The 14766-nt window shown below is 36.3% G+C and overlaps 1 protein-coding gene across 1 annotated transcript in view; it reads right to left on the reverse strand.

Moving 5' to 3' along the window:
• The window catches only part of DPYD (dihydropyrimidine dehydrogenase), a 799188-nt gene that overhangs the window by 417720 nt on the left and 366702 nt on the right, over nt 1-14766 (reverse strand). The window contains 1 exon segment of the mRNA XM_021690256.2: nt 11591-11801. Within this exon segment, the coding sequence (XP_021545931.1) occupies nt 11591-11801 (211 nt within the window).

Genomic DNA, 14766 nt, shown 5'->3' on the forward strand with positions numbered 1-14766 from the left:
TCTGTATAAATGTTGGGTGGGACCTCTGAATGGATGTTAATATTAATGCTGGCTTCCTCCTCCAGCAATGCCAGCACATTTGGGACATCTAGTAAATTCCATGTACATATTCCACTTGAATTGAGTAGCTAGTTTCCATATTTAGGAGATAGGTATTAAATATGATTCAATATAATTTTCCAATTTATACAATTAAAACTTACACTTCTATAGGTCAGTTACTTACTTAACCCTAGACTATCTTAAATTAGGCATATTGCTATTTTAATTTTGTGCTTTGAGCCACAAATACAAATGCAAAGTCACTAACAACAAAACAATCTGCAACACAAAATACATATTACTAAGAAAAGTAGTATAAAGTATGCATCATTACTTTATGATTTAACTAAATTTTGCATCTTGATTTAACATTGCATAGTAACTTAGTGTAGTTCAATATTTCATATGAATATTAGATTTCAGAATAAACTTTAAGTATATCATGGCTAACTAGTATTTAAAAGACAAATATAATAGGCCATGGTCAAAAAAGCCCCGGACATCTAGTACATTCACTATATGTTGAATAACATCAGCTACGTCTTATGATTTCTGTTCTCTGAAACAATTATGTTATTTTTCCATTTTCTACCTTCTTTCCCCAGCAAAAGTTGTTTCATGCCACTGCTCTACCTCTTGAATGTAATCTTTGATTTGATGGAAAACTACTGATTTATCCACTGTCTCCCTCTAAGAATGCATATGATATCAACCACTAGTGAAACCTGGAAAATAAAGATAAGGGAAGGCTCTGAACAGAGCTATTCACTGGGGAAACAAACCTATTCCTATGCAGTTATTACAGGGAAGTAAAATAATTACAGAAATATCATGTTGTACTTCAAATGGGTGTCTAAGGCAGGTATAAGTGATGTGATGTTGATTCCAAGTCACTTTTAACACTGTTATCAGCCTGACCCTCCTTCGCCATCACCTCCACCCTTTTAAAATAATTCCGAAGGAAAACTCTGCCAAGATGCCATTATTTTGGTTGGTTATTCTGCAGAAATGCCAGCACTTGCATTAGATTCCACCACTTCATCCTCACTTCCAGTCAGAAAAATATCAGATAATTAGGGCAATTTTTAAGAAAACACGTGCAGTTTTAGTATTGGGTTCCTGAGAACGTTTCTTGCCCAAAATATAGTTGAAAGCAAGACACTGTACAGGGAAGACTAAAAAGAGTTCATTCTCATCATGGGACCAAACACTACAAAGGAGATATTAATGTTTTATCACTGAGGCATTATAAAATGAAATGGTAGTGTAAGGAGCCACACACATCAGTAAGAGAGCAAAGGTACAGAATCATGGAATAAAAAGTGTCTTGACACCATGTCTTCCTTAAGATATTTACCATCTGAAAAGCAGATGGTAAATATAAAAGTCAGCAAACTGACTTTTCCCCTTCATAATGTGGTAAATGAGATGTTTCTGGAATTCCAGAAGAAATGCCACATATCCTCTCTTATCATACTTTTAAGAAGGTATTATCCAAACTACAGGCTATGACAGTTTTCATTCTTTAATTCAATCAGTGAGTAGCACTGTTCTAGGTACTGGGTTATGACAGTGAAAAAACAAGACAAATGATATGTAATGATTTCCAATGTCTGTTTTCAATCATTCTCTATTTTCTGAGTTCTAGTCCCGTTTCCAGTTCAATGCATGAGCAAATCCAAATGCAACAAGTCACCGTTTCCCTCAGATCTGTTCCATCTGCTGTGTTCCTGAGTGCTATCAGCATTATGATCATCTGATCAAACTACCATGCTAGATACTCTACATGCAACCTTTTTAATCAGACAGATAACCAAATCATGACTCTTCTATTTAAGAAATACGTCTTGTTCTCAATGTTCTTCTGGAGTTCTACCTACTTCTTCTTCTTCTTTTTTTTTTTTTATAACATTACTGCCCCTATGGAGCAACATGCTTCTTTCATACTCCTGATGCCTCTTTCCATTTGGGGAAACAATCATTGTTATAGCCTCGTGGTGTCTCTCTGTCTCTTACCTGTCCTCAAGAAGCTGAAATTAGTAATCATAATTTGTGAATCAGAAGGAGAAATTAGGCATGCATGAATCACTTCTGTCATGCCTATAGCTTTGGGAGCTGCCCATTTGGGCACAGGTTCTCTCCCTTCCTTAGGACTGACAATCCTACTGGGGCACTTTCCCATTATGGGATCTATAATGTGGGATCATACCCATGATTGAGTGAACAACTGCCTAATTCAGGTGCTCAATACTAGAAAACACATTTGTCTTCTGAAATGAACCACCTCAAAGATGATTTCATGGTTTCTAATTCCCAACTCTTTGAAGAATATACAAATGGTACAAAATCCAAGCACCTATCAGTCTTATCTCATTAACAATAAAGATCTCGGGACGCCTGGGTGGCTCAGTCATTAGGCATCTGCCTTTGGCTCAGGTCATGATCCCAGGGTCCTGGGATTGAGCCCCACATTGGGCTCCCTCCTCGGTGGGAAGCCTGCTTCTCCCTCTCCCACTCCCCTTGCTTGTGTTCCCTCTCTCTCTGTCTCTCTGTCAAATAAATAAATAAAAATAAAAATAAAATAAAACAATAAAGATCTCTCCCATATCTAAACCTTCCCTTTGTCACGTGGATGTCTATAGACTATAATTCAAAATCCCTAGTTTAGCATATAAGTCTCTTGACTCCACATAAGCTTTTAGCCATATTTCCTGCCATCTTTTTCCTATCCATGTTCCACCCTTACTTTATCAAACATCATCTGCTCTAGCTAAGCAGAATTTCTCACCATTGTCTGGTCACATGAAACCGTTTGTCAGCTTACACTTTTGTGTATGATATTCCCTCTAACAGGGAAACTCCTACTGAAGCTCCAAAACCCAGTCCAAATGTGATCTCAAAATTTGCACATCATGTTGCAATGTATGTATGTACGTGCCTGTTTCTCCCATTAGCCTGTGGATCCCTGAAGTGAAAGACTCTCTTTTACTCATATTTGAGTAAATAGCACTTGGACAGTGTATATAACATAGTTGGACATTAAGAAATATTTGCTGCATGATGAATCATGAGAGGATGAATGGTAAAAATCATAAAATAAAAAGTTCAATTTTAGAAATAAAAATGGAAAATCCAGACCTTCATTTATAAAGATGAGAACATGCATAAAATAAGTAGGCTGATGACAACTTTCAAAAGACATGATTTTTTTAATATATATACAGCTTTTTAAGATGACTGTAAAATGACTGCTTAATCTAACAGTGCGGTGTTGAGCAAGTTGCATAATCTCCCTGGGGCTCCCTCCCTTCCACCCCCATTCCACCTGGAAACTCCCACATACCCCTCAAAGTTCAATTTACAACCCACTTACTCTAGGAAGCTTCCCTGAACCCTCAGACTGTGTTCTGTGCTTTCCTCCAGCACAATTTATCATCATGGCGCGTCTCCCCCGTTAAACTGCATTTCTGGAGACAAGGCTTTGCATTGGCCTTTTCACCACTTTATCCCTAGAACCTAAGCTCAGCGCCTGGAATAGCAGGCTATCAGAGGTTACTAGTTAAACAAAGAAGCCTGTAAAATGAGGGGACTAGAATATATGATTTCTGAAGTCCCTTCCAGCACGTTGGGAAATAGAAAGAAAAGTCCCATGCAAGTTACTGTGCTGTAACATGTCCAGTACATTACACTGGAGTGCCAACTTTAGTTTTCAATTCTATCTCATCCATTCTCAGTTCTATTAATCATTAGTAAGCCCCTTCCTTCTAACATTTGTGCCATCAACCAAAAAGTTCTCCTGTCTCTGATGAAGTCCAGTATTCCACAGTCTGTTCCTTGAAACTTTGTTGCAAGTATTTATTTATTAAAAAAAAAAAATGCATACAACAGTGAAAATTTACCAAGTATGGCATAGTCTCAACTCAGTACCCAATCCTTCCCCCTCCTCTTTATTTTTGGTAAGGGAGAAGAGGAATTATGCAAGCTGAAGGCCACAAAAAGTGGACGAATTGTTCAAAGAAAATTTGCTCAATCTCTAAGTGCAACCAGTAGCTTCTGGAGGAGATGTTTTATTGTTCGAAAAGTGGAAGACACTAGTTTAAAGGTGGGAGGGCGGGGAGTTATTAAAATGGCATAGTGTTTCCAACTTCCTCAGTGAATTGTCATAATAAGGAATAAAACAAGTAAAACATATTGATGCTATGTCTTTTAAAGTATAGGTAACTTGGGCTCCCTGCTCAGCGGGGAGCCTGCTTCTCCCTCTGCCTCTGCCTGCCTCTCTGCCTACTTGTTCTCTCTCTTTCTCTGTCAAATAAATAAATAAAATCTTTAAAAAAAAAAAAAGTATAGGTAACTATTATTACCAGGCTCATCTAGTGCTCACTTAAAAGACTTTTTCCTAGATTTTCTTTAACACTTAAGTAACTGAGGAAAAATGGACACATTTGAAAAATTCCTGGAAGTCTGCATTGTCAGGGTCTCGTGCATGCCATTTCTTGCCTAACTGGCAATTTCTAGCTCTGACTTAGGCCAGGATAAGGCACATTAACCCACAGCCTGCACTTTTTCTCAGTAGGGGGGCAAGTGAATCAAAGCTACACACGAATCTTTGATTTACCCCATGAGGTTTTAAAAAACTTTTCTGAGAGATTTCCAATAAAAGGAACTGGTAAGTGATTTTAAAATCTTTTTCCCCAAAAAACACTCCCTTTATGAAACTAATTGCAATTAACGGCATCAAGGGAGTTGGTTTCTGAGGGTTTCACTAGAGATTCAGAAAACTAGGCTTTGTGTTTTCTTGTTATTTCTAGCCACATGAATAGAAAGAAAATGTAGGCACTGGGTGAAGTATATAAACTCCTTTCCTAGAAGGGCCACACATTCCTTGCTATACCTACAGAGTTCAGGCACTTTGTCATTTGCTCTCCGGAGCAGAGCCATGCAAGCACTATGCTGAATCAGCTTCACTGCCACCATTCATCCTATCTCTTCCTTCCAAAAACGTAGGTTTTTAATCTTATTGTATCATCCCATAATTTTCAAACACTTAAAACTCAAACTTAGTATCCTCAAAAGTGCTTCTCTCCCTCCTTCTTAAAAGTAACAATGATCAATCAAAAAACTAAGCAAATGAAAAACTGGCCCAGTTTCACCATTTTTAAGAGGAAAAAAGTTATTAAAAATCCTTTGCTCTTTAAATACCTAATTTAGGGGCACCTGGGTGGTGCAGTCAGTTAAGTGTCTGACTCTTCATTTTGGCTCAGGTCATGCATGATCTCAGGGTCCTGAGATTGAGTCCCGTGTCGGGCTCTGCACTCAGCACAAGAGTCTGCTTGAGATCCTTTCTCCCTCTCCCAGCCCCTCCCACTTGTGTTCTCTTTCTAAAATGCATAAATAAATCTAAAATAAATAAATAAATAAATGATCTGCAGAACCTCAAAATGGAGATTTCTAACTACTAAAAATTAATTGAAAGAAAATTTCATTCCCTTTGATGGTATGGAAAACATTAGAATTGATAATAAAACATTTTTTAAATGATGATACAGTTACAAACTGTATAATCTTTTTCTACAAAAAACTAACCAAATATATGAAACTTTTTCATATTCAAAAAATCATAAGTGTAGGGGCACCTGGGTGGCTCAGTCGTTAAGCATCTGCCTTCGGCTCAGGTCATGATCCCAGGGTCCTGGGATCGAGCCCCACATCGGGCTCCCTGCTCCGCGGGAAGCCTGCTTCTCCCACTCCCCCTCCCACTCCCCCTGCTTGTGTTCCCTCTCTCACTGTGTCTTTCTCTGTCAAATAAATAAATAAAATTTAAAAAAAAATCATAAGTGTAAAAGCACATGCCTTGCTTATTTACAAAGACATGTCCACAGAACCTGCAAGTTCCCAGATGAAGTCCTGATTTCCAAATGCTTTTATTCCTAGACAACATTCATACTATCACAAGGGTGTAATATAACTCAATTTAATTATTAAAATATGTTTTGTTACATAAGGATAGTAACATCTAGGAGATGCTACTATGTGCCTGAAATATATTTAAGTGCCTTACATATATTATTAATTTATTCTTAAAATAACTCGAGAAGGTAGATACTATATCAGCCCCCTTAAAAGATCAGGACCATGAAGTACAAAGAGACTAAGGGAGCCAGGTTTCCAGCCGGGCAGCCTGGCTCCAGAACCCCTGCTCTAAGCTGCTACACCAGACGGCCTCTAATTAGTGTAATATTTATTGGATTATAAAGAATGCAACATTTTATGCCAAAACAGAAAAAAAAAATCAATAGCAATAGAAAAACAGAACTGTTTTTAACTTTTATATTTTCTAAAAAAAGAAACCAAACTGGCCCCATAAGGAAAAAATGACAAATAGGTGTAGTAAAATTAATATCTTAACATGGATCAAGTCAAGTCAAATACACAACTATATATTATCCATCTACTACAGGCATACTAATATGTTGGCTGCTATTGGGACTACAACTTATAAAGGTACGATCTTTGTGTTTTGGGGGTTTACAATCTAATTGAAAGATAAATTGCAGTAAGTTCTGGAAGATCAAAGCACACAGCTCTTTTTAAAGTCAACATTTCAAAAAAATGAGAGGACAGCTGTGGTGCAGTCCTCTAGGCAGGGGCACAGAGGGCATGGCATGGGCTAGGGTGCCTTCCTTCAGTTGTGTGGAAGCATATTCAAAGCCACATAAAATCATGTCATCTAGATCTGCTGGGAAGGTGAGGACAAAGCCAACTGTTATTATTAACTCCATTGGAAAAATGAAGCTGTGAGGTTGGTGAAAATGGTAACTATTATCCTCATCAATTCCAAACTAACAGAGAAGATATGCACACTTTCACAACCAGCTATTTGGTTCCAAGCAGAAAGAGAAGGGAAGATAAACTTAGAATAAGCAAGGAGTCTCTTAAAACTGAGATTGTCCAGACAAACAAAAAAAGAGAAAATTCAATTCAATAAACATTGACATTGGTGTTTAGCAGAAGAGGAGACTTTATGTATCACAAAATACATATTATTGAAATAAATAAATGTTTTAAAATTTCCACTGAAGGGCGATGTTTGTGGACTAGAAATGCCAGTAGAGGTAGCTTGTGCTTAATTTACTGACAGCCTTTAAAATCAGTCTTGAACAATAAAATCCCAATTTAATGTGATTTGGAATCTTACATACTTAGAGTGGATGAGAATTTTTAAAAGGTGGAACCACTCTTAGTTTTTCACAGGAAAGATATCAAATAAGGCTGAGACTTTATTATCTCAATCAAATTAGAAATCAAACACCACATTGCCTTTAGAATTTGGGACAGTAGTTAATGAACGATTCAATTAAATTGTGCTCCTAATAAGCACATATATATTCCATGCAGAGGGATGGGGAATACAGAGTCTTTTGTTCCTATTTTCCACTCACTGCTACAACCCAAAAAATGAAATAGAAATAAAATAGAATTAGATAAAACAATGATGATCACTCATAAATGTTATTAGCTTTGGTAGCAATGAAATAATTCGCAACTGTAATCCAAGGATATGATCCATATTTGTTTTATAAATTTGATATATTTTTTATAAGCTTTGAGGCATTCACCATTTTTACAACAGGAAGTATTTATTACAGACATATTGGGTGCTTAATACTAAGTAAAGTTATTTTATATTCTTTGTGAGACACACAAATTAAAGGACTTGCAAAAGTAATGCAGTATATGCGGGGAAAAAACCCTGAGATTAAAAGTTTAATTTCCTTGAAATTTCCCAATTTAGGTTACCCTTATAAATATATGTTATTGATATAACTGAGATGCTAGAAGTATTTTCATTTAAAATATTGTAATCGGAGAATGCTGAGAATATGTTATCACCATTCTTTATATGTACTCTGTCAAGTTTATTTCACTCTTTGAATTCTTCAGAATATTTTATGTAATACCTTCACCAAGGAGTTTCTGAATTACCAGTATGGAATCCATCTGTGAGAAGATACTGGGAGGAATAATCCTATAGGGAAGAGTGGGAAATAAAGCTGCATACACAGTATATATAAAGCCATTTGCCGAAGTTCTCGAGTGCAAAGAGCAAGGCTTCATCCTATGGTATAGGGTAATATTGGTGAATTTAATGAAAAGAAAAACTGGAATTAGATATTTGAATCTGGGATAGCATTTTGAACTTCAGTGATGGGAGAACTACAGCAGCATTTAAATAATAGCAAAGTGGAGGCACAATTGCCTTAGGGAAACCTCATGAGGTGATCCTTCCTCACTTTGCACATGTCTCTAAATGCATCATTCCTCACTTGGTAAAACAATTATTTGTTTAAAAGTCTGCCCCCTGCCCCAGTCTGTGAGGCTTTTAAGTAGAAGGAATAGTTCATTCATCTTCGTACTCTCCAGAATACAACTTAGTACCCGGCCTTCATTAGATATTCAGTAAATGTCCGTTACATGCATGGCATATAACAAAGGATGAAAGGTCTTCTGAGACATGGAGTGGAGAAAGCGATTTTGGAGCCGGTTACACAGAAGTGAAAGAGTGTCTACTGTAAGTCTAGCCTTGACCTGGCACACAGAAATTGTTTATTAAGTCTTTCTTACAGGAATGGATGTGTGTATGAATAATAAATGAATTAATGAGGTGATCAGTTCCCTGAAGGAATAAACATATTAAGAGAAAATAGGTAAAGTCTGAACTTGGGAAAGTACTAAAAAGTAATAAGCTAGAGGAGGAAACGTACTCAGTGATAGGCTCAGAAGAGGAATAGTTGAAAGGAAAAAAAAAAAAACACAAGAAAGTGGGAGTGCCATAAACAGTAATAATGTGTTACATTTCCAAAGCACTTTCATGTTACTTCATTTTAATTCTGACGACAGTCCTGAAAGGTAGGGGGAGAAGGTTTTATTATGCTTGTTTTTTTTACAGAGGAAGAAGCTGAGGCTCAGAAAGGTTAAGTCACTTAGAGAGAGCATTTCAAACAGAAAGAAATATTTAACATTGTCAAATGCAGAAAATAGAATGAGGACTGAGAAAATGTCATGGAGTTCGGCATGCAGTTCATCGGAGCCTTGCAAAGCGAGGTTGGGAAGGAGGCAAGCGGGGGTGGGGGGATGGGGGGTGGGGGGGTGGGGTAGAAATGCAGGTGGACGGTTTAAGAAAGGTGCTATAGATAAACATATTAAATCACATAGTATCACATATGTGATGATCACAAAAGTGTCACACATAAATTGCATCACATGTATCAAGATGGAACAAGATTCAAGATCGAAGAGGGAGATGTGAACAGTTTCTCTTTGGACCTAAATGGACAACTTCCTTCCTATAAACTGATTTTCACTATAGCTAATATGTGTGTGCATATGAAAACCTGCTGACTTTGAAATTGTTTAAAAAAAAATTTTAAATGACAATTGGGTAAGATCTTCTTGGTAAAATTCTGACAATGATTGATTCCCTTCCCCCCTTACTTTAATGTTTTCCATTCAAAAACCAGTACTGACCACATTTAGAGGGGAGGCGTGCAAGCTATTTCACCTTCCAGTTCTCCCAACTTTCCTCTCACTTGGAAAGTAGGCTTCTTCTTAATGCAAACATTGAAAGGCCTTGGAGAAGCAAGGAATTCTATTTAAGGATAATTTTTTCTTTTTTTCTTTTTCTTTTTTTTTTTTTTAGATTTTATTTATTTGACAGAGAGAGACACAGCGAGAGAGGGAACACAAGCAGGGGGAGTGGGAGAGGGAGAAGCAGGCTTCCCGCCAAGCAGGAAGGCCGATGCAGGGCTCGATCCCAGGACCCTGGGAACATGACCTGAGCTGAAGGCAGACTCTTAATGACTGAGCCACCCAGGCGCCCCAAGAATAATTTTTCAAGCACTCTGTTATTTCAAGTCAAGAGGAGGAGGGAAAAAAGGAAAACAAAGGAACATTTTTCCTTGGTTTGTCTAAATGTATATGGTTAGTATGTGTTAAACACTGGAAGAAATGTGCAGAAGTAAAATACATAAATGCATTCAGGAATGACTTTGTCAAATAAACATGACTAGATCAAACTTTCTTGTACTTCATATTTTAAATACTAAGTTAAATCTTTCTCTTTTCACACACACGAGCCTAAGTTTTGCGAAAGCTGTTTTCTATGATCTGAGTTACAACAACTTAGGTCTGTTTAGAAAAAAATACTTTTTTCTTAATATTAGAGATGTCACATGAAACATAAATTTAGATGGGTAAGGTAAATTAGTTCTTGATAAGTGAATCATCAACAGAATTGCTAGTTAATTGTGATTCAATTTTTTACTCAGCTTCTGGTGCTGTGCCGAGTAGTAAGAACAGTATGATTTTTTAGAGGGCAGAATGCAATTTACGTGTTGTTCTTTGTTTTTTCTTCCTGAACCCAGTTAATGAATAAACAAACCACACTGTGACTGTGTCTACATATCACATAAACATCTAGATGAAAAGTGACAAATTCAGGCCATCATCCAGCTATTTGAAAACATTTATCTTGATGACATTAAACATCTGGATGTTTCCAAATATCAAGATGTTTGATGTCCTGCAGATAAAATATCCTGACGACTGGTTGAATTTTTTACTTATCTGTCGCATAAAAATGCACGTTTGCATTTTTCAGATGCAAAATGTAATTTTATTTCACACACAAAATATGATTTCAGCATGGATATAGTAGGGAGTCATAGGAATTGTCAGGTCTCGATTTTTTGTTATTATTGTTATTCATAATGAATCGCTGACTTGGAGAAATGTCTTTTATTTTCCTTCAGTAAATAAAAGAGTTAATCATCATTTCAACAGTGTGTATTAAAAGGTAAAGAATTTGCAAAATGAAGACGCATAGGGGACAGGAAAGGCAAAATGAACGACTCACAAAAACAATGAGTGTGGTGAAAATATACCATACAATAGCCTTAATTGATTAACTTATTACTCAGTTGGAATATTACATAAAACATTTTCCTTTTTTATCCTTTTTAAAAAAGCATTTTGTTCTTCCTTAGCATGTCCATTTATGCCATCCAGATGAAATAAGAGGAGTTCAAACTTTCTAATTTGATAATTTTGATGTTTTTAGTGATGGTTTGGCATGAGGACAGCAGTACACCTGAATTCTATTTTTGCCTATTCATTAGGTCTTAATTTGTCTGAATCATTGAAGATTGACTGTTATAACTTCTCTGTCACATTTTCTTACTCAAGGTCTAATTGAAGAAAAAGCCTTTCTTATAGAGGAAACAGGCAAATGTTATTGCAAAATAGAATATGTATTTTTATTATCAGCTTAAGAGAAAGATTAATGTTATTTTCAATTCCCACCACTTTAAAAATAATTCTGTATAAGGATTAAATGTCATTTCTAAGCCTTTTAAATCAAAATTGCTTGGATTTCATACTAGAAGAAGAAAATGAATGTTAAAGTGAAAAACAATTCCCTGAAAACTGGAATCTATTATGGCACTAAAATAACAGACAATTGCCTAACACATTTCAGCTCCAGATACTCTACCTCTAGGATCACTCAGAACTGAACCAAAGGCACTGATGACCACATCGGCTTTCAGACGGACTATCTCATCTTCATGTTCGTGCCAGTTTCCAGTTTCATCTTGCTCTGTCCGAACAAATTGCATGGCGACAATTCTCCCTTCTTTCAATATAACCTTCCGTGGGGAAAGGAAAGGCAAGAATTCACACTTTTTTTCCATAGCAAGTTCCACCTAAAACAAAACAGAACACAGAAAAACTTGAAAATGTTTCTTCTCCATTGAATGTTTGGTTTTTAATTCAATTATACATGACACAGCTTATGATGATTAAATCAACATGAAGCCTTTTCTTTCACCAAATCTGAGGTTTGGTTATTAGCTATTTACATTTTGCAAATCACTGACTCAGGGGAGTCTTAAATCGATTGGAGTTGTCATGTGGAAGTTTATAGAGCATGGCATCACAAGATATTTCTCAAGTTCTAGGGACTGCATGCCCTGCGGTTGGTGGCGAATAAGGTTTTGGCTATAGCAGCCCGGTTTTCCATATGCTTTCATTTCTGTAGGTTAAGTTCTTTTCTAAGTCATGCTACGTATGAAAATAAATACTTCTGATTATTACTGGGTTGCATATATCTAAACTGGAAATAAGTCAATAAAGTGGGTGAGCCAATCTCGGCAAGTACGTGATTAAAATGGTAGGTAGGAGAAAAAAAGACTGAGAAACTGTGGAATCAAGAAATAAATAACAATCTTACTTTCATAAAAATGCAAATGAGAAATTTAAGGAAGAGAAACAAGTATGTTCTTGACAAATTCCCAGTTCTTCCACATCTATTACTTCCTTTATTCTGTTATAAAATGGGACACCCTCGTTTTTGTTTTCATGCTCATAATGGGATGCCTATCAAGACAGAATGTTAATATTCACATACCTATTTACTTTTTCCATTTACTGTTTTTTGGGAGAATATAACCCTAAGTAGTATGTTGAGTAGTCTTTTTCAAAAAAAATGTACTACTAGAGAGGTTGAGGGGGTATCGTCTCATTCTTTCCCTCCCTCATGGAAGATAGGTGGGTTCTCAGTAGGATTCTGACAAGTGAGGTTGAGAAGGTCATATGTGTAAGGTTCCAAACCAGGAGTTGTCTGGGCAACATTAAGATGGAAAAACTGACTCATAAAGTGACCTGCTCAATGCTGTGATCAAGCCATAAACCCACCTCGCAGCACTCTGTCCATAATTAGTGGTTCCAAACTTTGGCATGGATCAGAATCAGCTAGAGGGCTTGTTAAAACAGATTGTATGGACCCACCCCCAGAATTTCTAGTTCTATGGGATTGGATAAGGCCTGAGGATTTGCATTTCTAACAAATTCCTAAGTGATGCTATGCTTCTGGTTTAGAAATGACAATTTGTGGACCACTGTCTTCCCAGACAACAGCTGACTAACTCTTAACTTAGTTGGTCTACACCATCCATTCTCAATGAGCGTAATATCATCCATAAGGGAGCAAAAACTGATTCTTGAGGAAGGAAAGAATCTTAGATGTCATAATAATTTGTGACACCCCCCCCATAACAGCAGTAATATATAAACAAACATACAGGGTATCTGTAGTATAAAATTACAGTGTATTTGTGTGTGTGGTGTGGGGGGGGGGGTGGGTTATTTAGGAAAAAAAGTTTAAAAAGATTCCCTAGAGGGATAATTAAAAAAACAAAACAAAACATGGGGCACCTGGGTGGCTCAGTCGGTTAAGAGTTTGTCTTTGGCTCAGGTCATGATCCCAGGGTCCTGGGATCAAACTCCAAGTCAGGCTCCCTGCTAGGCAGGGGAGTCTGCTTCTCCCTCTGCCCCCTCGTGCTCTCTCTTTCTCTCTCTCAAATAAATAAAATTTTAAACAAAAAAACTGAGAAACACTAGTCATTACTATATATTGGCATGGAACTCTTCAGTCGATGTCTTATTTAAGATATGTTTTGAATATTGGCCTTAAAGCCTTAAAAATTGGACCACATAAATTATGATTGCACAGTATTTCCTTTTTCTTTATAAAACTAAGAGATCACTGATATAAGAAATACTAGATTTCCCTTTTCTTTATAAAACTAAGAGATTATTGATATAAAAATACTAGATTTCCTTTTTCTTTATAAAACTAAGAGATTACTGATATAAAAAATACTAGATATTGGTATGTCATGGGTAGTAAGTACACAAAACAATAGATCTCAAATTGTTTACACAGGAAAATTAGGGTTAAGTGGAACTGAATCAGGTTTGAAACCTGCTCCTACTGCTTACTTGAGATAGTCACTAAATAAATCTCTCTGATCTTTAGGCTCCTTATATGTAAAATGGGGATAATACCGAATTACTTGGTATGTGGTGTTTCTAAAGCTATTTAGAAATGTAAAGCACCGAAAGCAGAACTTAACATACAGAAGATGCAAGTAAATACTATTTATTTGTAGTTGCAATTCTCTGAATTGACTACCCCCCCCCCAAATCATTCTTCAAACTATTCAATACCACTTAACACTGGGATTATGATTCCAATAGAAAGGTGGCCCAGGAGCAAAGGTAAGAAAAAGAAAAAGCCGAAGAACCTTAGACTCCTCTTTAATTTTCCACAAAATAAAATGTATGATTTCTAGAAGGCAAACTATTGCTTAAATAGTTCTAATTACAAACTAAATATGGCTCCATACATAAGATATGTTTCTGTATCACTTTTGTCACATTTGCATTATGTAGCACCTTATAACCCATCAATATAAACCAGTTTATTGTGTTTCAAAAATGTCGAGTGATGCTAAATTTTAATGATAATGCCAAACTTGATTGAATAACAATGACAAATGTTTATGGTTTGAACAAATCAATACATGATGCATATTTATAATAGTACTCTTTTCTGTGAAGGACGGAAATAAAATCCTGAGCTATGAGGCACATATTGGGAGAATGTCTCAGACTGATTTAGGGTCTATTTTGTCCTGTTTTATTTTTCGTGTCTATTAATACTTAGGTAGTATCTATTATTCTATGTAGATAATCTCATACTTTTTGGCAAATTTGGCATTGAATTAAAACCAAATTGGGCACTGCAAGCAAATCAAAACTTTTTAAATAATGAGTATCAATGATTTAATGCTTGAACATGCTTTAGTAGTATTCTTAACCATGTTT

Source organism: Neomonachus schauinslandi, chromosome 4 (assembly GCF_002201575.2).
Source record: "Neomonachus schauinslandi chromosome 4, ASM220157v2, whole genome shotgun sequence".
NCBI lineage: Eukaryota > Metazoa > Chordata > Mammalia > Carnivora > Phocidae > Neomonachus > Neomonachus schauinslandi.